Genomic DNA, 26180 nt, shown 5'->3' on the forward strand with positions numbered 1-26180 from the left:
GCCTCATGCTGCCTGTGAGCTGCTAGTGTTCTGCACTGATTTGCAAGAATGCCAGACGTTGATATTTCCCCATAGCCTTACAGGAATTTGGGGTTAATACCCAAATGCTAGCCTCCTTTTCCTTTGGTAGGTGCCTGGTCTCCTCCTGATTAGCAGTGCCCCATGGTGGTGAGGCAAGAACTGTAGGGAGAAGCACTGCATTACCTTTAGGTTCTCTGTGGATAGGGAGAAGATGACAGCTGAGGTGGGAAGGACAGGCCATGACCCTGAAAGTTAGGGTGCTGGCCTGGGCCATCTCTATAGAATTGCCTGCAGTTTGCCTTCTTCTTCTTCCACAGTTAAAAGAGAAAATGGACATATGTGGTCTAAGTGGCATTGGCAGTAGAGACAGGAAAGTGATGGTGGCACATCCAAAGTTTCCCCATGAAGGGTTTTTCCTGGAACCCCATAACCAAGTGTCTCATGGACCAAGCTGCACTACTTTAGCTGCTCCAAAGCTAGAATATTTTCTGTAAGGAACAGGAGAATGTTAAGTCTCCACTGCTGTTCACTTTAGGTACAACAGTGTCAATAAAACTTGTTTAATGAACCGCATAAAAATGGCCATCTGTTTTTGAGCTGATTTTTCTTCCCTGTAAGGGTATTCCACTAACCCCTGCTTGCCAAATTGCCTCTCAAAAATACAAAACTGAACTCCAAGCTCCTCCACTCCCTGTGCAATCCAGTGGGCATTCTGTTTTGTGAGCAATTCTTTGGATTTTACATCTGTTTCTCTCAGTCCGAGGAATCTCAGCAGCTCTGTTGACAGAATAAGTGCAAGGATGCAGGGGAGACAAAAGCATTTTGTGAAATGCGTTCATATTCATTGTCACTGAAGCAGCACAGCTATCTTCCCACTTGACTTTAGGATAACAATAGAACTGCTTTGTCAGCCAGCCAGCAGACCAGCTCGGAAGAGGCAGCACAAAGAAGCAGAGAGGTTCAAGTTAGCAAACAGAGGATCCTGTATCCCTTCCCTGCTGGGCACCACAGTCATTCGGAGAGGAATCCTTTTACACAAAACACATCCTCCGTGGGTACATAAGATTTTCACCTCTTTCCTTTTGAACCATAGCATTTAGGAACATTTGCAGTCCAGCACAGTAGGGCGAAGTATGAGCCAAAGATCTGCCAACGGCCCCAGGGGTTGCCAGCTTAGTGGAATATGCACACAGGGAGCATGGCTTCAGGGAGCATGTGAACACCAAGCTGAGAGCCAACAGGAAATCTGGGACTCCTCAGGCGACACGATGCACGCTGCCATGGAATAAGGAGACATTCTCAGGAGGAACCAAGGCAGGCTCACATCTGGGATTGGCAAGCAAGGAAGAGAGCAGAGAGAATGCAAGGGAAGAAACAAAATGCTGCTTATTTAGCTAACGAGCATGAGGATGGAGTGAGATAAGGGCTGGGACAACCTGCAGTAGGAAGATCGATGCTCTAAAACCTGAAGTGATTCAATAGTCTGGGACACAATGAAAGATGCTGTCTTAAGTTTTCTATTGCTCTGCTTAGCTACTAGCAGCTTTTTAAAGTATCACCCGGATAAATCCTCCTGGCTTTAAAATAAGCAAGTGATCTAAACCCAAACATCTCTGGGATTTGGCATGAGGGAGGATTCCTGCAAAATGGGATGTCAGAGTTTCTCCCCGGTAATAAACTGTACCTGGGGTGGATGCTGATTTCTGCCATGCTGTGACTGAGGAGTAAGGTGAAGAGTAGCAACCTGCCCAGCCTTGGTATAGGTAATGTACCAGCTGCGTATGAAAGACAGGGCAGAGCTGGGTGTGAGGTGAAGTTGCTGTAATTCAGAAATAGGAACAGAATAGGATGGCAGAGGGATGGGAGGTGATAACTGTAGGAGCACTTCACATGGGAAAGGTCGAGAAGAGAGAACAATGAAGGTAATGGTGTTAAAACCAAAAAAAAAAAAAAATACAGAAAACTCCTAAGTGCTTGGCTCTGCAACTCTGACACAAAACCTATGAGACAGGGAGAGGTTTTTCTTAAATCTGAAACTCACATTTGAAAGCTGCACCTTGTAAGCAATGAAGCACTTTTTACCTAGGGATCTGAAATGTCATGTCTTCCCTGCAGTGATATTTTGGTGACAAAATGCAGCTGCACTTTAAAAGCAGTTTTTGCTTTTCACCTTGTCACTTTTCAGAACATCTGTAACACGTCGCGCTTTCATGGGTTTGAGCTGTCTTTGGAGGATCATGCTCCTTTGTTGTGCTGGGAACAGTTCTGAAGAACCAAAAGTGTTTCTTTCTTTGACTGGAGCAGGAATTCTGTTAGGAAGTGCACGTTGTTCAGGTTTTGGTCTGCATGATAACATCCTTACCAAAGCCAGGTTGTGAGACCAGGAGGAGAAGGGATAGATTGTCCCCTTGGCTGAAGGTGATTGAGCTTATCTCAGGTGGGTACATCATCCATGCTGAGAATAATAATCCACGACAGTACTTGGAAATGAGAGAGAAATCTAGCCCCGACTGAAGGAGAAAGGCTGTTTTTATTCTTACATGTAAATTCATAAAGACTGGCTTGGTGGGTGAATGTTCCCTCATTCTTCAGCTGAAAGCTTTCTGGTTACAAAGGAATATTACGTGCTAAGATAAATGGAAAATACACAATAATATTATCCTGCAGAATAGCCTGCTGTATTCAGGAGACGTGTTCTCTATGCCCAATAAAAGAATATGAACCAGCACTGACAATTTGGCAGGACACAAAAACAAAGCAACCATGTTTTGGACAGCTGTTGCAGAACATAACAAAGTGCAGAGGGATGTTATCAGCAAATGCAAACATCAACAAAATGTATTATTTCCCAGGTCAGTGCTTTCCAATTGTTTCAAGCAAAGGTCTTTTTTATCACTGGATTTGTGTAGCAAAGATAGGTGACGGTGTTGCAGAGTGACAGTGGTGAAGTTTTGGCTGGAGCTAAGGGAGGACAAGGGGGATCAGAACATACCAGCATTATATATATATATATATATATATATTATATATATATATATACATGTATATGTCATCAACCACTTACTTTCCTGTCCTCTCGCACCCATACCTCTGCATTTGCTTGAAGATACAACAAGAAAGCCTTCTGCTCTTCTTCAAGTGAATGTGGAGTTTTGGGAAACAAGGGTCTTTGTACCTAGATTTTGTAACACTAGGGTTGAGTGTTCGGCTACCTTGCAATTTTGCCAACAGTGCAATGTCTTTTGCTTGCAGTGGACCTACCTGTTCCTATTCTAGCCCCACATACAGCTTTGCTGATGAATCGCATACAGATGCACACGCAGCTCTCAATTATCCAAAGTAACTGAGAGAGGACTGTAACTTAGATATGGCAAAACCACAATGTAGTACAGATACAGAACATGCATTAAACAAGCTGTGAGAGCACAGGGACAGGCAAGTTACACTGCCAAAAAAAAAAAAAAAAAAAAAAAAAAGACCAGTAAGGCAACTTTCTTGTGTGCCCGTTCATCTGCAGAACTCACTGCCACAGGGCGCCTTGGAGGGCAAACCAGGGTTTGACAATGTTACAAGAAATAAAAGTTGTTGACAGTTACATAAGCTTTGTTAAGAACGTCAAGGCTGGTCAGCCCACACAAGTACAGTTTCGAAGCCAGTTACGTACCACGGGGTCTTGTAACCTTCTCTACACACTCGTGGCTGGTCACAGAGACCTTCAGAGACACAAGGCTGTGAGGCAGGAGCTCCTGGGCTGACTCAGGTGGTCCATGTGTTTCACACACCCTGCCCTCATCCTCTGTTCCTGTGGCGTGCAGCAGTGCGAGGCTTTGGTGGCCCACATAGCTGCCAGAGGATGCTGCTGCCTTAGATGTGAAACTGCTCTGCAGCACACACTGCCCAAAACTCCAGTCCCTGTGGGGCTCTGACCCGGATCAGGAAAAATGCAGACAACTGGAATTTCACCATAAATGTCTAAAAGTGGATTTTTGTGCCGCTTGTCTTGGCAAAGTAGTTCCCACCCACCACTCATGACAAAAAAAAAAAAAAAAAAAAAAAAGAGCTCATGAATGCAGAGGTTCCCCTCCCAAAACACGCGCCCTGCTTCATAGGATAGCTCGTGCCTCAGCGTAGACATCTCCTGTGAGACCAGGAGAAGCACATCTTCGCTGGGAGAAAAGAGAAACAAGGGGATCGCCTACAGACAGAGGAAGAGATACCCCTCCTTCGTCCCAGGGCCGCATTTGTCCAACAAGTGCGATCCTGGACCGAGACACTTCCCTCCCCTCTGCTCCTTGAGGACATTTACTGAGCACACCCAGCCAAGCCTTGGGAGGTTTTGCCACTTCCCTGCAAGTGCTTGGGAGTCTTGCTGAGGATAGTTTGACAGGGAGGAACTCGCGGTCTCCGAGCAGATCTGTTTACTCGTTCCCCGTAGCCCTCGGAGCAGCGCCGTGCACTGCTGCGGCTCGCCTCGCCTGCAGACTGACAGCGCTGTCAGGTCCCATTCATTGCGAAGCAGCCGGTTCCTCACACCTCCCTCGCTCCCCTGCTGAACGCGGTGAGATCGCAGGAGCCGAGCCTGCCCGCAGACGGGGCTCGGTGATTGATGCATAGCAGTAATTGCCAGCGTTCATCTCCAAATAGTGAAACTTCACTTCATAAAGGCGTTTTAGGGTGGGAGGTGCAGGTCAGGACTCCTGCATGCTGATGCTTTTAGAGACAAGCCAGCAGGGAGCTAGTAAGAACAAACTCAGCCCAACAAGTTGCTGCTGGTGAATTAAAGGGGAAAACAAGCCCAAGCGCCTTTCTCATTAGTTCAAGCTGTTCTTACCTGGAGGGTGGAGAGAAGGACTTGCAAGCCACTGGCTTCTTGTTCTGCCATGCTGCTCCCCACTCACAATCCCTCTTTCTAGCAGCAGACACAATGCAGCCAGAAAGCAAAGCTGCCAACTTGCCTGGCTGCTGCCCCTGTGCTGTTTAAGAAACGAAGAAGCTAAACACAGATCCCCAGACACACGCACACTGCTACCACCAATAATCACAGCAATGCAACTCTAGACCTCAGCAGGAGAGATAAATGTACCCCCTCCCTCCGAGCTCTCCCACTGTGACGAGAAGATTAATTCCTATATAAAGAATCCTGGGGATTAAGTAAAGTGCTCGGGAAAGGTCTGGGTGCTTGGTGTATGGCAGGGGGAGTGTGGGGAGGGTGGCAATAGCAACAAGAAAGCAGAAGAGCTACAAACCTCAAAGAAAGCCAGGGAGAAGGGAGGGAGAGCGCTGGCAGCCTGACAGTCATTCCCAGCTGACCTGCTGATCCATTCCAGACCCTGCGTGGACTCGTCTCTGTTTGACTCCGCTCCAGTGAAACCGGAGACGCGGAGAAGGCAGAGGGAGTGGGAGAGATGCCCTCGGTCTTAACGAGCGCTGACAACGAACGGAAGATACACCCGGCATGAGGGACAGGTGGAGCGGGATGGCTGAGGCGCACGGAGGGTTTTGGGCTTGCAGCCCCGATGCTTCTCTCCAGTCACAGCTGCGAAGGCCACGGGCAGTGCCTCGTAGCGGTTGCAGGGCAGGGAGCGCGTGCAGAGGGCATCTCGTGGCTGCATGGCAAAGCCCAGGGGCGAAAGGGGAGCACTCACACCCTGTGTGCCCTGTCTGCCTCTGCAAAGGGCAATTCTGGCTCTAAGGGCCACTACGGTGATTCACACGTACCCATCCATGTATGTGAGGTGAGGATTGTTGCTCAGAGCTGAGATCTCTCCCTGGTGCATGAACCATGCTGGGGTACGGCTGTAGTTGTAGCCTGAATTCCTAGGAGGGCACGGAGACCACTTTTAGCTTCAGCCAGATGATATCAAAGGGCTCGGTAAAAAAAAAAGGAGCAGGTAAAGAAGCTGAGTGGAGGGCTGGATGAGGTTTTTTCTAGGGAAATGTTTTCAATGAGAGAATGTCAACTAGTCCAACACAAACATTTTTTTCAGGGATGCAGAAATTTCAGTTCAGGTTTCTTAACACCAGAATGGCACCACTTCAGGGAGATCTGTAGGCTTGCTTTGGAGGCAATTACTTGATATGCAGAATTAAGGATAGATCTTGTCTTTCCAATTTTGGGACATTAATTTCAGTCTTTACCTCTTAAATACATAACTAATGCTGGTGTGGGTCTCTTTACCCCTTCCAGTAGGAGTGTTTCCACTTTGAATTAATAACTAAAGTCTTTAGAAGAAGTAACATGAGCCTTGGTCTCTGAGCACAAGACAAATGCTTACAGGACTCAGTGCCACAAAGTGACATACCAGACTGTCAATGTGTGCAGGCATTTCTTTGCTGAAGTCAATGAAGAAATCACAGATCGGAGCTAAAACCCTAATCTTCTAAGAGGCAGCTCAGTGAAGAATAAACCACTCTACTCTTGGCTAGGGACTGTTTTCATGTGAAGATCTTTCCACGCTGCAGAACCTCCATTGATCAAATGTTTTAGACAAATGCTAAGACAAATTCTCTCCAGCTCAGCCCAGTAATGTGTGAACAAGTGACACAAGCATGGCATTCCTTGGTTTCTGTGCGTGCCAGCAGGGTCCAAGGACGTCACTACCAGGTTATAAAATAAACCAGATTAAAATACCTTTGCGTAATTATGGAGACACAGCAGGCCATTCATGGAGAATGCCACAAGGACTGTTGATTGATGGACAAGATGCTCTACAGACAACCAGGCAGAGTAAGGAAAGTTAGATGGACTCATTTCCTATGGAAGTTCAGGTTTGGGGATTTTTCTAAATGAAAATATTGATTTCAACAACAACAAAATAGCTGCTGCTCCATGAAATGCCATATATTAGACTGAGGGGTGGTGTCCTACCCAAAGAACACTGAATTTTGACCAGCCTTTTCAGGCATATTGCTTTCAGTACACCAAAGGGTTAAATGCAGAATGGCACTATACTTTTCTCCCGTGACTCTGTAAAAGTTCACCTAAAGAAACAACAGCCTGTGGTGGGCCATATTAATCTCACTGGCCCACTGTCTCTGGAGACGTGCTGAAATCTTGCTTTAAGTTAAACTTAAAGAATTTGGATGAGCTCTGAGTCTTAAAATGTTGAAGGCTTAGGCAGTACACAGGAAGATGAAGTAGTGGAGTTGAGCGTAGTAACTGTGATACACATGGCCTCAATGGAGAAAACGTCCTGAAGTTGGAAGGTTGTTAAGTTTGGAAGCAAGAAGTTCAAGGTGTAAGAGCATCCCATGCACCATGCTCTCCAAATCTATCTGTCCCTCCTTGCAGAAAGATTCATCCTAAAGGCAAAGGAAGCATCTAATGACAGTCTTAAAGTCTCCAAGAGTTAACACATTTGACAAGCAACTTTGAGACAAGGCTTTAGAGTTTCTTTCACACCAGCAGGACTCAATAAAATCTAATAACAGACCATTATGTAAGGAGGGGAGAGAACCAAGAGAGTGCAGGGACGATGTCCTCAAATGGGCTGGGAAGGAGGAAGGTAGGTAATGGGTTTTATGAGCAGTTCCAGCACACTCTGTCTTACACAAATTAATGCCCTGGCAGAAAATAATTTCAGAGCTGATTAGAAGCTCTTTAAAGGAGCTCTTCCACTTTGTCTCTTTGTTCTCTTTCTTGTGACAATCGTACCTGTCACTAGAGCTGTGTGGAACTATTAATTCCCACTGTGTGACTGTTCAGAAGGCAATGAGAGCTGATGGATGTAAGCAGGCTACAGTGGCAGGCAGCCCGGCTGCCTCAGATCTCCTTCTCTACCACATCACACCACCAGATCCTTCACCTTCTCGATGTGAATTCATCGTTATCACATGGTGATCCCTCTCCTTGTTGCATCATGAGATGGTAGATGAATAGTTAGCTTCCTGCCCTACCTAGAACACCACACTGCCCTCTGCTATAGGATCCCATCTTTCCTAAGCCCCTACCACACCCCCATGACCTGGTTCTTCCTTTCTGTGTGAAGAAGCATTAGAAAAAATTGCAAAAAAAAATTCACTGTACTTACATCAACCCAAGGGAAAGAGAATATCAACAGCAAAGCTTGGGGAAATGAAATCTCTTCCATTCTTTAAAATTTGGGGGTAGTTTTCTTGGTTACACCCAGAGACTACAAGAAAATATACAACAGAAAGTTCCAGAACTTGCATTTGAATTAGCAGGGAGATTAACAAATAGAAATGCTAACGAAAAAGTCCAAAAGTGACAGCGATGCTTACATCAACGTAAAATGTACTTCAAAAACCTTTTGAAACCAAATTCAAAGCAGTAAATCTCAGAGGTTTCTAGTTATTCACCATTCTTCATAGCCATTGCTTCCAGATTTTTGTCAAGTTTCCAAATTCGTTGTTAGTTTCTATGAATAGGAGGTCCTCTACCTCAACCCTCAGAGGCTGAATAAGTTAGGAAGCCTACAGAGACAAACGCCAGAGGTAAAGCATAAACACTGTCCTACCCATTCATATTACGCTGTCAATCCAGCTTGAAGATTAGCTTGTTAAAGTTTATATTGATGCCACTGTTGTTTCCCCTGTGCCCTTAGGTTTATGTGATCCTTAAACAAAATGAAAATTAAACTCATGGCTGCAGCTTCCTACTAGTGCTGGAGTTAATGTTCTTGTGGGGAGGACAGAGGGCATTAGAAGCACAAAGGCAGGACCCCTGGGCTCTCTGCAGTTGCAGCACAAGCTCAGACCAGTAATTTTCTTTTCTTGTGCTCAAGGGCTCAGACACACAAACAAGTTAGAGATGTCATCTGATCTCCAGCAAATATGTGCACACACTTTTAGCCCATAGCAAAGGTAAGATAATACAGGATGATTTTACCTGCATTAAAAGAGCATTCAGTCCAATTATTTCATTTTATGAGCTTATGCAGAAACCATTACCATGGATCAGCTGACACTAGGTAATATTTTAACCACAGAAACTTGTTCTTGTGCCTAACCCTACATTTTCCCTACCTGTAAAAGGAGATTTTGAAGCTTTCCTTGTTCAGATGTTGTAAAGCTATAAAATTTGTAAGCTCTCATTCAGAAGCATTGTACAAAAAAAAAAAAAAATAACAGTTTTCAGCTATAGCATTGCATTAGAATGATACAAGGATAAAAGTCTCCATGGATGAGATAATCTGGAAATTTTCCTTGTGAACAAAGCAATGAGAAGACAGAAGTCCTCTGCCAGATACCTAGCAACTGTAATATTATTGATTTGTAAATTAAAAGTAGGAATCCCACGCAAGATTACAACATTTTAAAATTTTCCTGTGTTATTTTCACATTCCCACTTATTCCAGTTCAGCCTGTTCTTTCTCATGTGAACCCCCACTGAATTACATTTGAAAGTAATTCGCAGGCTAAAGAAAAACCAGCCCTAAGAAGACTTAAATACAGCAGCTGTAGAACAAGAATCAATATCACCAAAATCAGGTGAGAAGCCACAGACAAACTTCTCCTTTTTTATCTAGAGTCTATACCTAACAAATGCATAAAAAAACTCATTCAATTTTTGGACATTAGCAGCAAATGAAGTCGAAATAATAAAATTATCTTGGAAACCTGTGAATAACCTGAAGATATTTTCACCTAATTCTCATAAAAATGACACCAATTTTGTACTCAAGTTGCACATCTGGATTCTAATAGGATAATTTCCATTTTTAAACCAGTGAGATCGATGAGAGAACAGCCAGGTTCCATTAAAAATGGAAAAAAAAAACTAATTGGATAAATTATTCATTCCAAAGCCAGCCGGAGTTTTATGAAACACAACTGAAATATCACTGTGTAAAATATTGAGTTAACTGTCCATGTTTCACTTCTATTAAATAAAGAAATGAGTTCTGCCATCAAAATTACATGTAGCCAAGAAATGTATATATTTTAATAAGGGGATATTGTTTTATTATTATTATTATTATTATTATCTGGATACTCTTTTCTCTAACAAACCCTTCATTTTCATTGTCTTTTGTTCAAGCACAATGCTTATCATAAACGATCGCCAGAGCAATATTAATACATATGCATGTGGAAAAGATATGATTTTCCATTTGTGAATACATATGCAGAGGTTTACCTCTCTGAATAACATTGCCCCTGCCCATGAAATAATTTACTTTTCTACAGTAGTGAAATGGTTAAAATGACAATGAAAACACAAGAAGTCATGACGCTGAAATTAATTTTCAGATGCTGCTGGAAGTGACCCAAGACTCCTGCAGCCACTGGACAAGTTAATATCTTTTGGGTCAGAAACATACCACTGGAAATTTCTGGTCTTACCCTGGTTTAATATGAGGCTGGTACTGCACACAGTGCCTGGGGCAGAGAGAGGAACAGCAGACTTAATCAGAGTTTTGCTTCTCTGGAGACATTCCTGCCATCTCACCTTTCATTTGCTGCTGTACAGCAGTGTGGCCTGGGGAGCATCATCTGGTGGACACGCTACAGTTCATTTCTACAGCAGCATGATGACCAAGGATATAGGACGTGGAAGACCATAGGGATGGTGTATCGGAGGCTACAGTAGGTATATTGTATGCTGTGTCAGTATGTGATAAAGGGTATTTTCTTGCATCACTGTCCTTTCTGACATATGCTGAGGGATGCTTCCATATAAAGACACGCTCCCACTTCTCTCTTTCCAGGTCCCTAAAAACTACTCTCATTTTAAAGGCATTAATAGAAGCAAATAGACAGACCTGCTATAAAAACACGTTAACCCAGGCTTGAAAACACACTCTGCATTTGCAGTCTAGGCTCAAACAGCTTTCACATGACCTCTGCACACTTTGGATCTCTTTTGGAATAACAATGAACAATATTTTGGCAAATCAGACTTTGAGCAGTTGATCAATTTGGTCGTGAACTGTATCATGAACCAGGAGTGGAAACATGCTGGCTCAGTGCCATGCTGTCATTTTCTTCATCTAAGAATAAAAGTTTTCATTTGTCAAGTGGAATGTATGTTTCTTACACCCTGACAGATTGTCAAATATTCTGAAATATATTTTGTTGGGCTCTTATTTAAATCTAGTTTATGGAAAAACAGCTATATATTAAACACACATACACCACTTACCCTAAGGAAGATGTATGTAACCACTTCACTGCTGTCAGGTATTTCCACTTTGTCCCTACAAAGCCCCTTACTGTGCTCTTCAACGCGTCAGATCCAACAGGTAGACAACATTTGCTCTGTTACTGAATACTACAAGTGTGTCTAAGGCTGATCTACCCACAGCATTACCAATTGTTCCTAGTCCATTCCAAGAGGAGACACCTGCTGTGCCAGTGAATCTTTGAGATGCAGGCAAGTGGAGTCCCTCACTGGGCTGCTAAGACTTCTGGCCATTAACAGAACACACATAGGAGGGGGCTGACCATCCCACCTCCTGCCAAGTAGCCCATGATGCCAGTATTGTCTTGAACGACAGCAGTAGGGATGTACTGAAGAAGCCCATGAGGAGGATGAAATAATAGTGCAATAGTTAAATTAACAGCACTGATATCTTACTTGCCTTTATCAAGTCTCCAGGCAACAGTACAAGGTAAAGGTCCCTTGTTTTGTCACCTACAGCTCTGCAAATATTTCTGCTGGACGAAATACCCTCCCTGTTTTCCTGCAGACATACCTATGTCAAGATTTTCAATTGCTTATATTAAAAAAAAAAAAAAAGGCAATTGAAGCAATTGTTTTTCATACCCTGACAGCCTGGTTCTCATTTTCTTTGTCACTTTTGTCATCAATTTTGTCTGCTTAAAATGTCTCTATGCTAATTTAGTTGTATATGGCACCCAAGTTGCAAAAGTGTGAGCACAGACATAAGTGCAAGACAGGGAAGAATCTGTTTTGTTGAATGTTTAAGAAAATGGACTTTATGCCAGCCAGACACAGCAGTACACAAAGCCTTCCCATTAACAGAACAAACTGTGGTATATCTGTCTTTTCTGTTTGTCTCACATTTAGCATCTCTGACACACACAGCAACATTCAGTATGCAAAGACACCAGGAAAAAGGAAAAAAAAAAAAAAAAAAGATAGCTCTGGGAGGATAAAAATCAAAACAAAAAAAAGGAGAACACTCAGACCAAATGAACAACCTAGTGGGTCATACATTTTAATGAGACCAGCAAATGGAGAAGACGGCAAGTTGGGCTTTTACAGGTGATACCATACCAGGACACAGAGAATTAACTCCAAAATATATTTCACACCCAAATTTTTGTAGAAGCTTATTTGGCCATCCTGCTTCCTCTTGTTTTGCTTTGATTGCCACAAGCTTCCAAAATGAATGAATATCACAGTGAATAAATATCATTCCAGGGCTGAACTGGACAATTAAAAACACCCATGAAGGTACAAAAAGCAAAGAAAAAGCAAAATGCAGGATGTATGGGATTGCACACATGATGGAAGACTGGCAATGCTATACTATCAGCTCACATTTAGTGCTGTACAAACTAGTTTGTCAGAGGCAATGCCTGAAGGGCACCTTCAAGATAAGTCAGAGGAAGCACCTAAATAAGAAACCACTTTTGACCACTGGACCTCTAAACTTGACCGTTGCCATAGCAAAAAAAAAGCACTGTGACCCCTTATAAGTTTGCAAGCACTTTATCCCATGCCATAATGTTTCCAGCAACAGTAGGCTACTAAACTTTATTAATTGTATTTGATAATTGGTACTGAATGACTTCACTGACCACCCAGCTGCATCAGAAGGCCTGGGAGTGACTGCACTTTAAATGTAATGTAACTGGGTGCAAACAGAAAAAAAAAAAAAAAAAAAAAAAAAAAAAAAAAAAAAAAAAGGAAAATTCCTCCTTTATCCCTGTATCTTGAGACAGAAATATCAACAAAAATGACAAGTTGTGGTTTTTTGGTTGGTTGGTTGGTTGGTTTTTTTTTTTTTTTGTTTTGTTTTTTGTTTTTTGTTTGTTTGGTTTTTGTTTGTTTGTTTGTTTGTTTGCATGTACTTGTAGTTTTTCCAAAGACAAGCAAAAGTTCTTCTATCTTATTGCCCCTGGGTCCATGAAGCCTGGCTTTCTCTAAAGCTGGAGTTGAATTCTCTAAATATATATAGAGAGGCTAGAGGAGCATCTATATATACACTGAGACTTCACTAAGACTGACCCTGAATACTGGTTTGTGACATAATAAATTTAGCAGTACTACAGAGGCCTTGGAAGCAGACTGTCATTGCTGAGGGCTGCGTGAGAAGCACAGTTAGACTTGAGAATGGCCAGTTATTTACAACCCCACATCATTAAAATTCTTTCCATCCTGAATGATGAATAGTTCTCCTGTGAATAGGAACACAACAAAATTTGAAATGCAGAGAAATTTGCTCTGCCGGGAAGGAAATCATCTCAGAGAGGGAGAGAAGCTGTAAGAGTGAGGGACAGCATTTGTCTACATTTTGCTTTGACTGATTGAAAGCAGACAGGGTTCCTGAAGACTTGGCTCTGGAAGCAATTCAAGACAATCTCTGAGAAGGACAGGCCCTTCTGACTTTGCTTTGTAGTACTCAGAAATAAGTTCCACCTCTCAGCCTGCTGGTTGTGCAGAAAAGTGTCTTGGCTTCTGGAAAACACTCGAGGAAGGAAGTAGTTCAAAAGAGCTGGCCCAGGTTCCCCACATTCATGAAGCCAAAGGAAACACTAACTAAAGGTATATCATGTCATGTCCATAGATCCTACAGGTGATTCCAGGTTCTGCCTCCTCTCCCATCACAGGTTGTGGTGTGTTTTGTTTTGTTTTTTCCCCTACTCTAAACTCTTCCACATCCCTAGATGAACCTTTGTGGACCTGCTAAAGAAGATGGTTTGATAAAATTCCAGAAGGGGCCTTCTGTCAAAGTGAAAACCCTGCGGAAATATTCTTGGGTAAAAACTATTTCTGTAAGCAATGTGGTTACTGAAGTTTGGTTCCCTACTAAATGGAGTTTCACAGCTGATCAATTGTGTCTGAGATTGTACAAGCTTTCCTCTTGAATTGCTTTGGGCAACCTTTTGGACTCTCCCTTTTTCACACTTCCCTTACCCACAGATACTCCAGAGTCCAATGGGAAAACCTTTTCTCATCAGCAGCATGTGCCAGGTGTCTCATTTCTACCTAGACACTTATTTTTACTAAAATTCTATGAATTACTTTATCTTTAGAATTTCTGCTTTTCTGTAAAACATATTTTGAAATAGGCCACTGGGTTCATAAGTTTTTAGGGTGGGTGCACAAATCTAGAAAGGGCAATATTTTGCCATGTTTCAAAGTAAACTAAACTAAAGAAGAGCTGTTAGAAGAATAATCATCCAATGCCATTTTCACATATATCTCTGAATATATCAATAATGCCTACCAATGCAGGTGTGTTAGCAATGCAAGCCCTTCTGCATAGGTCTGTGGTGGTTTCTATAAACAGGGCATAATTGCTAACATTCCCCAGATGACACCTCTCATTCAAGCTGTGGCAGCTCTTCCTTTTAGCCCTGGATGTGCCTGGTACATTCCCCAGTGTGCCTATCAATAGCTCTTGACATGTACAAAATGTAGTAAATATTAATCCATCAACTCTCACAACTCCATCTCTGGGAGTTAGGCAATCATTTTTTTTCCAGCTTACTCTTTGCGAAGTCGACAAGGAGTCTCTCAAGGACACACAGAGCATCAGTGGCAGAGACAGAAGGAGAATGGAGGTCACAGTGCCCCCAGTGCCATCACAGGAAAACTCAAGGCGGTGATATCTGGGGAGAAAAGAAGAAAAATTCATCATCTATTCAGCAGTTGAATTTTTTCCCTAAAGTCAAAGAGTCTGTGGCCACATGCACTGTTGCGTGCATTTGAAGCAACCAGCCCTTATTACTGATGACTGAGTGTTCATCTGAACATCTGTGCCCTTTTGTCATTTGGGTAGCATTTTGTGAACCTTTGTTTTGCCCTAGCAAGCTTGCATGCGAATCCACCTTACTCTGGAGACAGGCTCAGTGAAATCAGAAGGTTTTTGACTCATTTCTAACGAAAAGTTGCCTCAGAGGACAATTTCAATTAAGAGTGGCCACAGAGGTTCATGTCTACACCTTTTTCAGTGCAATGTGGAGCTAAGTGTTGATTATACCTTGACGTCTCTCTGGGGCTGCTGGTGTGACTGCTGCTGGCACCTCTAAGGACTTCACGCTGCAGCAGCCTCCCAGGTGTAAGTCGAGACCTTGCGAATACAGCATTATGCTGGGAGAAGCAAGGAAAAAATACACAGCCAGGGAGAGCCATATGAAACAAGCTGCCTCTTGACTTCATTATCATAAGTGTTTCTTGTTCAGCTCATTACATGAACCTTGTTCACCATGTATTTCTCCCGGCATTTGTTAGGGGGGAGGCAAGCCCAGTGGCCTGATACATCCACATCGCCTCCCTCCTCCAAATGAAAACTCTTCAGTCACTGCTGACTCTTTTTTAGGGAAACCTCCGTTTCATTAAAATTTAATTATTGGTTTAATTAAAATAGGCAAGCAGCAATATGAGATGTGTATGTTTTTTATGGCTGAAGGAGATTGTAAAGTCCTCATTCATTTCCCAAAGTAGCTTCCACGAAAAGTCGGGCTGTCTTTTTATAGGGCAATTCTCAGTGCTGCTTTCAAATGGATCCCACAGCCATTCACACAGATTAATTCAGGCAGTGAATCAGATCCTGCTCACTGGCTGCCTTTCAGAACATACCAGTGATGATCTGGGAGCCCTGTGGTAGAGCCCTGAGAGCTGATGGGACTCTGTAAATGATTAATTAATCCTCATCCAGACATTTTTCAGTTCTGTCTTAATTTATTCATATTGCAAAACAAATTTGGGCTTGGTGAAATGGGCCAGACTGACAAGCGTTGGGTGACTGACAATTGTTCTGCTATTCCCACAGAAAGAATGAAGAGAGAAAGACGTGGGGTTTTTTTTGATGAAGCCTGTGCCGTGACCTAGGAGACAACATTTTAACCTCAAACCATACTCAGCCTCCATTTTTTCCATTAACACTGCTAGCTTGAGGGGTGGCACAGTTTCTGGCAATCTGCCACCCCACCAAGACTTAGAGGCAAGACCCCAATTATTCCTTAACAAAGACAAAACTACAGTGGTTCTTGTCCCTTCTCTCAGTGTCTTCTCTGGCATCCCTAAACCTCCCAGGAGCAAAAGCCTACCCAGCAGGAATTCCTCACAAAGCAGACAGCACACAAAAACTCGGCTTGGCCACCTTAGAAGGAGGTCTCCAGCTGCCCCACGTAAATGGTGCAGAAGAGGCAGTAACCTGCAGCAGGTGGAGGTATTTCTAGTGGCAGAGACAACACCCCGTGAAAACTACAAGGAGACATCCTAGTGCAGTCATGGTTTCCTTTAGAAGCAACTCCATTATTTGCTAATGATATTCAGGCAGTAAAACTGGTTTTGACCTCACAACAAGGGTGGGAATCTTTAGGCTCTCTTAAATTCCCAAACCATCTGGTCTTTGGATTTATTTAATCACTCTTCTATTTGCACCAGTAAATTGAGCTTCAAAAGAGCTGCGTAGCTCTCTCTAAATGTTGGTTGTAAAATAATCACAAGAAAAAAAGAGGAATATTGAAAGTTTCAAATATTTTAGCTCATGGTTCTAGGCAATGCTGGGCTGCTTGCCCGGTGTTTTGCAGTCTTCAGATCTCTTTTGCCTTAGACCAGGAAGAAATGAGAGAAGTAGCCTTTCATTTAGAAGCAACCCTCCAGACACTTTTGCGAGAAACAGCAATGACCTTCATTTACCCAGCCCTCTCCAGCTACGCTAGCTGAGAATGCAAGTGAAGTGCAGGGCTGGGAACAGTGTGCTCTTTCAAAATGCTTTTACATCTCTTCTGTACTTGCTGGAAATCTACTCTCATCATTTTTCATTTTAAATATCTCCCTATATATGTCTGGAGGTTGCAGCACGGATCCCTTTTCATAACAAAAGGCACAGACCAGTCTGCAGGTAGAGGTCTAATTTTGAACATTACCAGAGTTCCTGGGGAGTCTGGCAGCACTTGAGAAAACCAGGTAATAATGCTAGTACCCCCATGTCTTTGTCTTAAAGGTAAGTGTCCATTATGATGGTGAAATGGACTTCTGCCTTTTTTTCTTTTCCATTTGGCTTGACTGAGCAATGTGTCATGAAATTCTTGTTCACGCTAAGGTGTTACCTGGCTCCGTGGATCCTATTGGATCCTGATTGATTCATGAATAGGTCCATAGGCACTATTTGGAGTTATTAACGTCATAAAAAACAGCTACAACTTAGAAAACCTTAGAGCCACAGGCATTTGGAAGCAAAGAGCACATGGAGTATTAGACTGCTTTCCTTACTAGCATGCAAACAAGAATAACAGTACCAGGCTAGATAGACTTCTGAGTCTTCTGAGCTGGTAGTGCCATAAAAGTTGTTCTTATGCTGTTACACTCTTTGTTCTCTCATTTTCATCAATAGCATTAGATTGACATCACAAGGGCTTTGTGAGCCTTTGCAACTCTGAGCTCCTCTGCTGAAAGGCTCCATATAATTGTAAACATAATTTTATATTCTTGAGAAAGGCTGCTGAAATAAACAGTATCTATTAACAACAGTCAAAGTGTAGTATTTGTGTTTATGTCAGCACTTAAAAATCATTGATCTGCAATAATCTCAGCATGGGGAAAAGAATCTGTTCCAAAGGTCAGAGCAGAGAAATGCAGTTTTCCCCATCAGTGCCCAAAAGAGCAAGGCTGGAGAGCTGCTGTGCAGAGCTCTGGCCAGGGAAAATTTGGTTGCATAAAATCTCACTGACACTCCCTTCCCCACTGCTAGAACAGCACTCGGGGAGATGACCCGAGATCAAAGATGCCTGCAGCAGCAATCTGGTTGCAAGACTAATCATCATTAGTCTACTTTGGCTGCCAGATTGCAGGTAACCACCCACCGTGGTGTGCTACTGTGCCAATGCTGCACAGACACTTTTCAAAGTGAGAGCACTTCCCCATATCCCTGTGTGTGGCAGCGGCAGGGTGAGCTTGGTGGATGTCTCCTAACAGGTTTTGCTCTGAGCAGAGCCTTTGAACTAGGACCTGCCTCGTTTTATTTTATTTGGGAACAGCAGAGTGGCTGAACAACAGGTATGATGGAGAACGATAGCCCAGATGGAGTCTGCCCAGGGGACACACTATTGAAAGTAAAGTACAGTAGCTTAAAACTCTGTTCCTTAGTACTTGAGTGCAGTGCATTGCACACTTCGTCCCCTGAACGTGCTTCTCTCCATGAAGGCAGACCCATTATCCTCTTTCAAGAGAAACTGGAAAATCTTTCCTCCTCAGACAGCTCCTGGTTGTTCCCTTCCCCATGAGCAGCGGTGGCCATCCTGTCCCTCCAGCTGATTTGGGGTTCTCCTTTCTCCCATCTCTAACAAAAGATTTAAAGCAGCTTCACTACTCCACTGTCCTTCATCCAGCAAGTGATCCGTGAATCTGTCCCCTTGACCACCCATTGCCATACCCCCAGCTACCCACTTGGATGAGTGACTGCATCCTTTAGCCCCAGAGCTGACCTGGGACCTCCCAAGCTATTCCCTGCCTTCCTGCTATGTCTTTCTTTAGCCCCTTCCCTCTCTGTCTCTCTCCAGCCTTGCTCTTGAAGTCATTACAGCCACCTAAAAGGAATACAATCTCTTAGCTGGGCTCTTTGGAAATGGGGTTTCTGGAGTACCGAATGGTACTGCCTATGTTCCTGCCACCTGATCCCCACTCCGTACCTTGTCACCTCCCTGCTCTATGTGCTGCAGGGTGTTCATACCAGGGCTCGGACAAGGAGAGGAGAGCAGCAGCCAGCAACTGCCCCAGCAGCTCTGCTGCAGCCTTGAGTTGCTCAAGGCCATCAGATGACAGGGAAGCAGCCAGTCCTATCAGAGTCCCTACCCAATGACAGGCTGAACACAATGTTCTGACCAAAATCTGTCTAATACTAGTCCCAGCAAATTGCAAGAGCTCTGCAGAAAAGCCAAGAGGGCAGATTGTCTGCGCCCCTCTCCATGCACCAACGGCTTGGAGAAGAAGGAGTGGTGCAAAGGCAGAGGGGCTGGCAGCGATGACGAACATGGCTAACAGAGGGTGCCAGGCTGGCATCAAAGACAAAGCAACAGTGAAATAGCACCATATCATTGCCTGCCAGCTCCTTCTTTTAATCCTCCTGAGTCTGCACATCCATAATTGGGGACTTGTCTCTGCTGTCTAGGGCACTTGGCAGCACACAGCTCTCCTCCCTAGAAGCGAGATTTGTGATTAGATTAAAGCCCAATTCATGTTCTCCTCGCTCAGGTCTCTGTCACGCTCGCTGCTCCCCCTGATGTTTACATATGATCGGCTGACTCATTTCCACATGAAGAGCTGACATTTCTCTCTCAAATACAGCATAGGGGTCATTGGTTGCTGCATTAAAGGGAAAAACTACAATGAAGAGATTTTCTAATCACTGCATCAGATTACAAAGGAATGTAAATCACTGAACAACGCTTTTTGTTAGAAGCGGGAGCAAGGTTACTTCAGGTAGTTCTCAAGAGCAGTTTGGTATTTCACACAGTACGCCCACGTGCAGGAGTGCACATGTGTTCACGCACATGAACACACCACAGCGGAGCAAGGAGATGCTGGGGAAAGGTGCTCTGATGCTGAGGAGCTCATCTATCCTGTGCTGCACCCCAGAGGGAGCTTATTGTCCTGTGCTCCTGCCTGCTGTCTGATAAATTGGGGTAATATCCAATCTGCACTCACCGGACATGGCAAGGATGAGTATTTTAAAAATACAGCAAGTAACAAGAAGCAGAGAAGCAGCCAAAGCAGATACAGGACATATTACCATAAAATTACTAACAATCAGCTAGGATCAGATTTATCTGCACGTCTTAAATGGTCATTCACAGAAACATCACTATAGACTTACAAAAAAAAAAGGCATCCAATGTATTTTAACTGGGTTTTGTACTTCGCCCTTAAAGAAGCTGAGATGGTTCATGGGAAGAAGGGAAGGGAACAAACCAATAAAAGCATATAGGAGATTTGTTTCTTTTTTGGGCCAAGTCTTGCAGAGGTGGGCAAGAGGGTAGAAATTGTCATGGACTGCAGCAACCAGCAAAAGCATTAAGGGTGTTACAGGCACTGCCCACAGTGTTCTTGTAGTCAAGATGGAGAATGTGTTTTGCATTTCTTATTCATTTCTGGGATTTTGGAGAACCTTCTGCTAGGTAGCCATTTAAGTTCTCCTTCAGAAAAATAATGATAAAAAATGAGGAGCATTTAAATGTGACCTGGAGTCCATCAAAACCCTCTGGAAGAGTCTTTGTACAGTCCTGCTCCACCTCTTCATGTCTTGACAAAAGATACAGCAGGGGCAGAGGAGGGGAACACAAATGTGAGCCACCTCCCCACTGGCCAGTGAACTACCACCCAAAGCAGGCAGCACAGTCAAGGGGGGAAAAAAAGAAAAAAAAAAAAAAAGAAAAAAAAAAAAAAGAAAACCCAGAGCCCGTAATCATTTTATGATTCTAATTTAACTTTTATGAACATGTTTTGAGCTCCCCTAGTCAGACTCTGGTATTGATCTTTTCAGTATTGTTAACTCATAACCAGACCATATTTGAAGACATAAACTTTAAGAGGGATAATAAAGAAGAGCCAGACTGCACTGGCTTTATTATTCTCAGCCTAGGGACTGGGAGCTGTAAATCCTACTGGAATCAGTGAAATTATGCAAGTGAAGATTAACTCCTGGCTGTGTCAATTTGGGGGATATTGGGCACCAATGACATCAATGACATCCGTCCTTATTTCTAGTTGAAAGTGGGGTTGTTTGGGGACACAAAGAGATGGGAATATAAGAAGCTAAACAAAGGAAAAGAGACCACTGACTTTCTGTCTGCAAGATTTTGAGAGATGGCCCAAACTGCAATATTTTGACCCATTTCTGGGCCAGATGCAAACTCTTACAAAATTACTCACTGCTTACATTTGACTTCTGTCGTCCAACTCCATTTGGGATCTGAGCAAAGCAGAAGCATATAGATATTGCAGATAGTGTTATTCTTTAGTGAGGGAGCTGACCCTGAGCACCAGCACAGGGTGATGGATGTCCTGGCTTCACTGTACTGAGTGTGTGCTCTGTGCTTCAGGTCAGGCAGGTTCACATAGCCTGTTCCATGCTTCTGACTGATGGATAACATGAAAAGCCTAAATAACGATGTTCATGGGCTTTTTTTCTCTCCATGGTAACAATACAAGAAGGACAGTTTTCCAACCTCTGGCTGTTTCTGGAAAAAGAGGGAACATGAAAATATGTGACAAAATTTCTTTGTTAAATGGATCCTAATATAATGAAATGAGGGCAGGGGATTAGGTGAGGAGAGGCATTCCTTTCTGCCTGGCATATGCAAGATGTGAAAGGTGTTCTCAATCTGAGTATCAGGCAGAAAAATCTTGAGCTAAAACTTATTCAGTTCCTCTGAGATCTCATCTGGTATTTGAATTTAAAGTGCAGGCCAGTAAGCTATCAAGTTCAAGTGTGAATCTTCATCTGCTTGCAGACAGACTCAGTGGTCCTTGTTCAGACCTTACCCTGTCACATGCAACTAGTCTCACAGACAAAAGGTGATGGTAAGTTCTCAAGGACTCTGCAACCCGCTTTGTTCAAAATGAGGCACAGCTGTAGGTTTTGAGTTCTTAATAATGCCCCAAAATAGAGGAGTTCTTATAACTTAAGTTTTGTTGCAAACACTTGAAATAGCACAACTCTCTGCCCCCTCAGCATCTCCAATCCTCCCGACACCTTGCATCTCCCCAAGTTTGTCAAGGTTGGAGCATATCCCGTGGCCTTATTTCTTCATTTTCAGTGACTCACACCAGCCAGCATCACTGTGCTATCTCATGCTTATTGGAATCAAAACACAAAAGGAATCTTCAAAATAAATAAATTAATTAATTAAAGGCTGCACAGTACGCCCTGCCAACAACTTGGAGGGAGCTCAGCAAAGAGCGACTGGAATGAATTGGGAACTCAAGGCAGTGACTTTTGAGGAAAGATTAACATTGCTAAAAATAGCCCTCTTGGGTAACTAATGACTAGCAGGGTATGCGATAAAAGTCTCTGTGTATCTAAGAGTATAAATAATCAAGGATGGAATTAAATTATTTAGAGTGCACAAAGGGCAACTACTGGAGCACATTGCTAGGAGCAGCTGCACTAAATAACTACGGACAGTAAAGGATGCGAAATGGGGGCATTACCTCTTTCCCTGTGACTGAACTCAATTTAACTAGGACTTATCTAAAGCCTTTTGCAGTCACTGGAAGTTCTCCTCCACCATGGAGGTAGCCACTGCCAGAAGGTGGCAACAATATGCAATTATCTCTTTGGGGTTTCATTAGAGACAGTGACTTCAGAGGCATGTAATCCAGGACACTAGATGGGGAATCCCTCTTCTCTCCTTGGTGGCCTGTCTGTCCTGCAAAACTGGCAGCATCTGGAATGAGCCAGATCCTTCTCTCTTTATTCAGAAAAAAAAAAAATAAATAAAAATAAATAAATAAATAAATGCTCACTGCAGCTGGCAGCTTTACAGCCAGAAGGGATCATTATGGTTGTTTAGTCTGACCCAGTGTGCACCACACGGTCTTTCCAATTGTGCCTGCTTCAATGGGTAAGACAGGTACATATCATTGAACAGAATAAATGCTATATTTGTTGATATTCTTTTCTCTGTGTGTCCTTAGAGTTACCATGGCATCAGCACAAAAATACTACTATGAGCTCTAGATTTGACTCAGACAGATCTGCTTGTCCATTCTTCACTTACTTCTTCCCATCCTCTTGCCAGTTCCTGTCTCTGGAGTTCATCCATACATTTCTGTGCAAGGCAGTGCCTTCCCTCTTGAATCAAGACCCATCCTGCAGTTTCCTTCCACTGTTCAGGTATTACAAGATGAGGATTATGTGTCTGTTAAGAAAATAATAGTAAGCTGTTATACTATCTTTCCAGAGCAAAAGGCCATGTGCCTAAAAATGACACAGAAGGTATTCTGTATTTGACTTTCTAAGATTTTAACTGTAGCTGCACATGATAAAATAAGGAAACATATTTTCTGTGAAGAGATGTTTGAAAAGCCATATCCAGAGTAATAAATGTTTGTTGTTAGATGGTTATATCTCACAGAGACATGGTTAGAAGGTTATGTCTCACAGAGAATTTACACATGGAGAATTTATATGGCACCTCTTAGCTTTGGTGCTGCTCAATATTTTCATTAATAAATACAATGATAAAACAGCAAACAAACTTATTACATTTGCACACAACACTCTACATCAAGTAACTAAAATCACACTGGAAAACAGGCTTAAAATTCAGCACAAAAGTGATGAGCAAGGATAATCAACAGATTAAATACAGAACGGCAACAACTGGTTTGAATAATGTGACCTACAGGGAACCAGTGAGAGAAATAGGGTTGTTTGGCTTACAGAAGACAAGATGGGAGGCAGGGAGGAACAGAAACCTCTTCCAGTCATACATAAAGGCTGCAGAAAAGAAGGGAATATTCTCCAAGTTCAGAGCAGACAGGACAAGAAATAACAAATTAAATACCAGGGTAAACCAAGTGATGTGAAGGCTAGTGAAGCACTAGATTAAGCAGTGTGAGAAGACAGCAGCTTACAACACAACAAGTGTTTAGGAACTGTCTGCACATGCATCTGTCGAGCACTGTGTAACACAATCAACCCTGCCTTGAAGTAGGCAGATAAGATGTGCCATTCTTTCAGGGCCCTGCATTCAGAAATCAGTCCCCTTCCACGTTGCTTAACCTACCGGTGCTTTTCACGGTTTCAGTTTTGGCACCCTACATAACTCTGCCTGGTCATAACCTTCGTGTGTGCTTCAGAGCTACACGCTGACTCCTTCTCCTCATTTTGTGGGGAGGTGACATTGTAGTCAGGAATTTTCGGTATGCTGTTTTGTTTTATTTGCACTGAGACCATATTTATTTTATTCCATCTGACATCTGTTTTAGACCATTTCACTCTCTGCTGGAAGCATGATAAGGCCTGAAATGTGGGTTGTAAATAGCCGGGCAAACTGCACATTTAGGTCTAATTTTATGTGTAGCATCTTTTATTAATGTTGCAACATTTATTGTGTGTTTTAAGTCATCATTGATTTTTATTAAAAAAATATACTTTTTATTGTATGTGCATGCTACCAGCAAAATAAAACATTATGTTTTTTCCCCCTCGGTATGAATTCTCATTAATCTTCTCTGAGTGTGCAAGAAAGTGAGAAGACAACTCAGTCTGAGGCAGCATCAGTGCCTAAGCTCTCTGACTGAGACGTTGTCATTCACTCCACCGGGATGCAGAAGGGCTGCTTAATTGCATGAACCAGCATGTGTTATGTGGGGACTGAGGAAACAAAACAGTCCCCTGTGACTTACTACATCTGGGACTGATTAGCTCAGTTATTATATAATTAAGATCCAGAAGAGAGGCATAAAATATCCAGCAAGGACAATGAAAGCTTTTTGAGATATGTGCAGGCAGCTAAGAAATATGTATAAGGCCAGGCACAGGACGAAAACAGAGAGCATTTTGTACCCAACATCCAGATGTTTTCTTATGCCAAGCAGTACTGGGTCTTATTAATGATATGAAGGTTTTACAGCAGCATAGTTGTGCATGCTGAAGAGACCCCAGACCCCAGAGAAGATTCTGTTATTAGAAGTTTTGCTACCTAGCATAAGTAAATGAATAATTGGTGCAATGATTTTGTTTGATTTTCAGCCGGATCGGGTAATGTAGCTTTGTATTAATTGAAAAGTGGAGTCTGACCTTGCATTAACTAGGGAGCAGTCTATAAGCATGTGATAGCTCATTAGACTGGAATGCAGGTAAACTAGATCCCAGACGGCATTGGTTCTGGGCATTTTGATAAGACACCTGCAAACGCTGGCTATAATAATAATGAAGCCGTGACAAGGGCGTTAATGCAAACATGCTGCAAAGCAAATGATATTACAACTGAACATGGGGTATGATAATGTATATAATTAAGGAAATTAATATGTAGATACACAGAGTATAAAATAACATATTTAAAGCTAGGTGTCTCCTTTGCTCTTTTCCCCAAGATACGAGCTTCCACAAAGGGGGATCATCTTGTCATGCCACCCCAAGACATTTGTGAGTACATGAAAGGCAGAACTGCCTGCTGGCAGATTTTGTGTGTCGGAGCGTTACTTTGATTTTAATGATAAAGAGGGCTCATTTACCTAGTTCATCTTTTACCATGCAGGTGTGCAAAAACCCAAATGCTAATACCATGTACCTGTTCAGGCAGGTGAGTGGGCGAGGGGAAGCTCTGGTTTGGCTGCATCTTGTAGTTTGCACCTAAAACCACCTCCTTCAGCATCATCTCACCACAATGGTGTCTGCTGAAGGTGTGGCAGTCCCAGGACAGGTAGCTGGTGTGGGCATAGATGGTTTATGAAAAACCCACCTCCATTTCCTTCACAGAAATAACTCCTTGACACAGAGTGTCTTTGTGAGCTAGCCTTCACCCCAGCACATCTCAGTGCTTATGGAGAATCCATCAGGGAGGGAGAGCTGCTGGTCCAGGCACCAGCCCTCCACAGAAGTAGTGCCCACCCTCCAGAAGGGTTTTAAGGCTCAGTGACTTTTTAGTCTTTTTCTCATCATCGCAATTAAGGCCCTGTAATCAGCAGCATTGACACCGCAATCAGCCCCAGCAATCAGCCTCCTGCCTCTGACGCTGATGAACACGGGGAAGGTACCACGGAGTCAAGAGACTAATTGACTACTTTTTTAAAAAAAAATAACAAAAGGAGGAGATGGTAGAAGCACATTCACACCCCCTGATTTTGAGGGCCCGGGAAGAAAGTTGGTACCTTGCTGAGGCCTTCAAGGAGAGTCTGAATTTGCCAAGTGGCATGTACTTGCGGCACGTGAGGGCTGTAGAAGTGTACCAGTCGAGATACTGATCTGAGGTAACAGCGTGAGGCTGAAGTCAGGAGGGTCTGCCTCACGGGCTGCTCCAGGACAAAAGCGTGTGCTGCTGAACTG

At 43.2% G+C, this 26180-nt stretch overlaps 1 protein-coding gene across 5 annotated transcripts in view; it reads right to left on the reverse strand.

Moving 5' to 3' along the window:
* AGBL1 (AGBL carboxypeptidase 1) overlaps positions 1-18876 on the reverse strand; it is a 447272-nt gene extending 428396 nt beyond the window's left edge. The window contains exons 1-2 of one of the 5 annotated variants that reach the window (XM_072043264.1): positions 18814-18876; positions 14667-14787 (exon numbers count right to left, since the gene is read on the reverse strand). In XM_072043264.1, coding sequence (XP_071899365.1) covers positions 14667-14711 — 45 coding nt within the window. In that variant the 5' untranslated portion in view covers positions 14712-14787; positions 18814-18876. Of the gene's footprint in view, positions 1-4852; positions 5154-5267; positions 5416-14666; positions 14788-18813 lie in introns of those variants that run through there. The other 4 variants (XM_038185147.2, XR_011811890.1, XM_027466124.3 and 1 more) reach the window with 4 other exon arrangements.
* Between the last annotated feature and the right edge of the window lie 7304 nt (positions 18877-26180).

This window comes from Anas platyrhynchos, chromosome 11, assembly GCF_047663525.1.
Source record: "Anas platyrhynchos isolate ZD024472 breed Pekin duck chromosome 11, IASCAAS_PekinDuck_T2T, whole genome shotgun sequence".
NCBI lineage: Eukaryota > Metazoa > Chordata > Aves > Anseriformes > Anatidae > Anas > Anas platyrhynchos.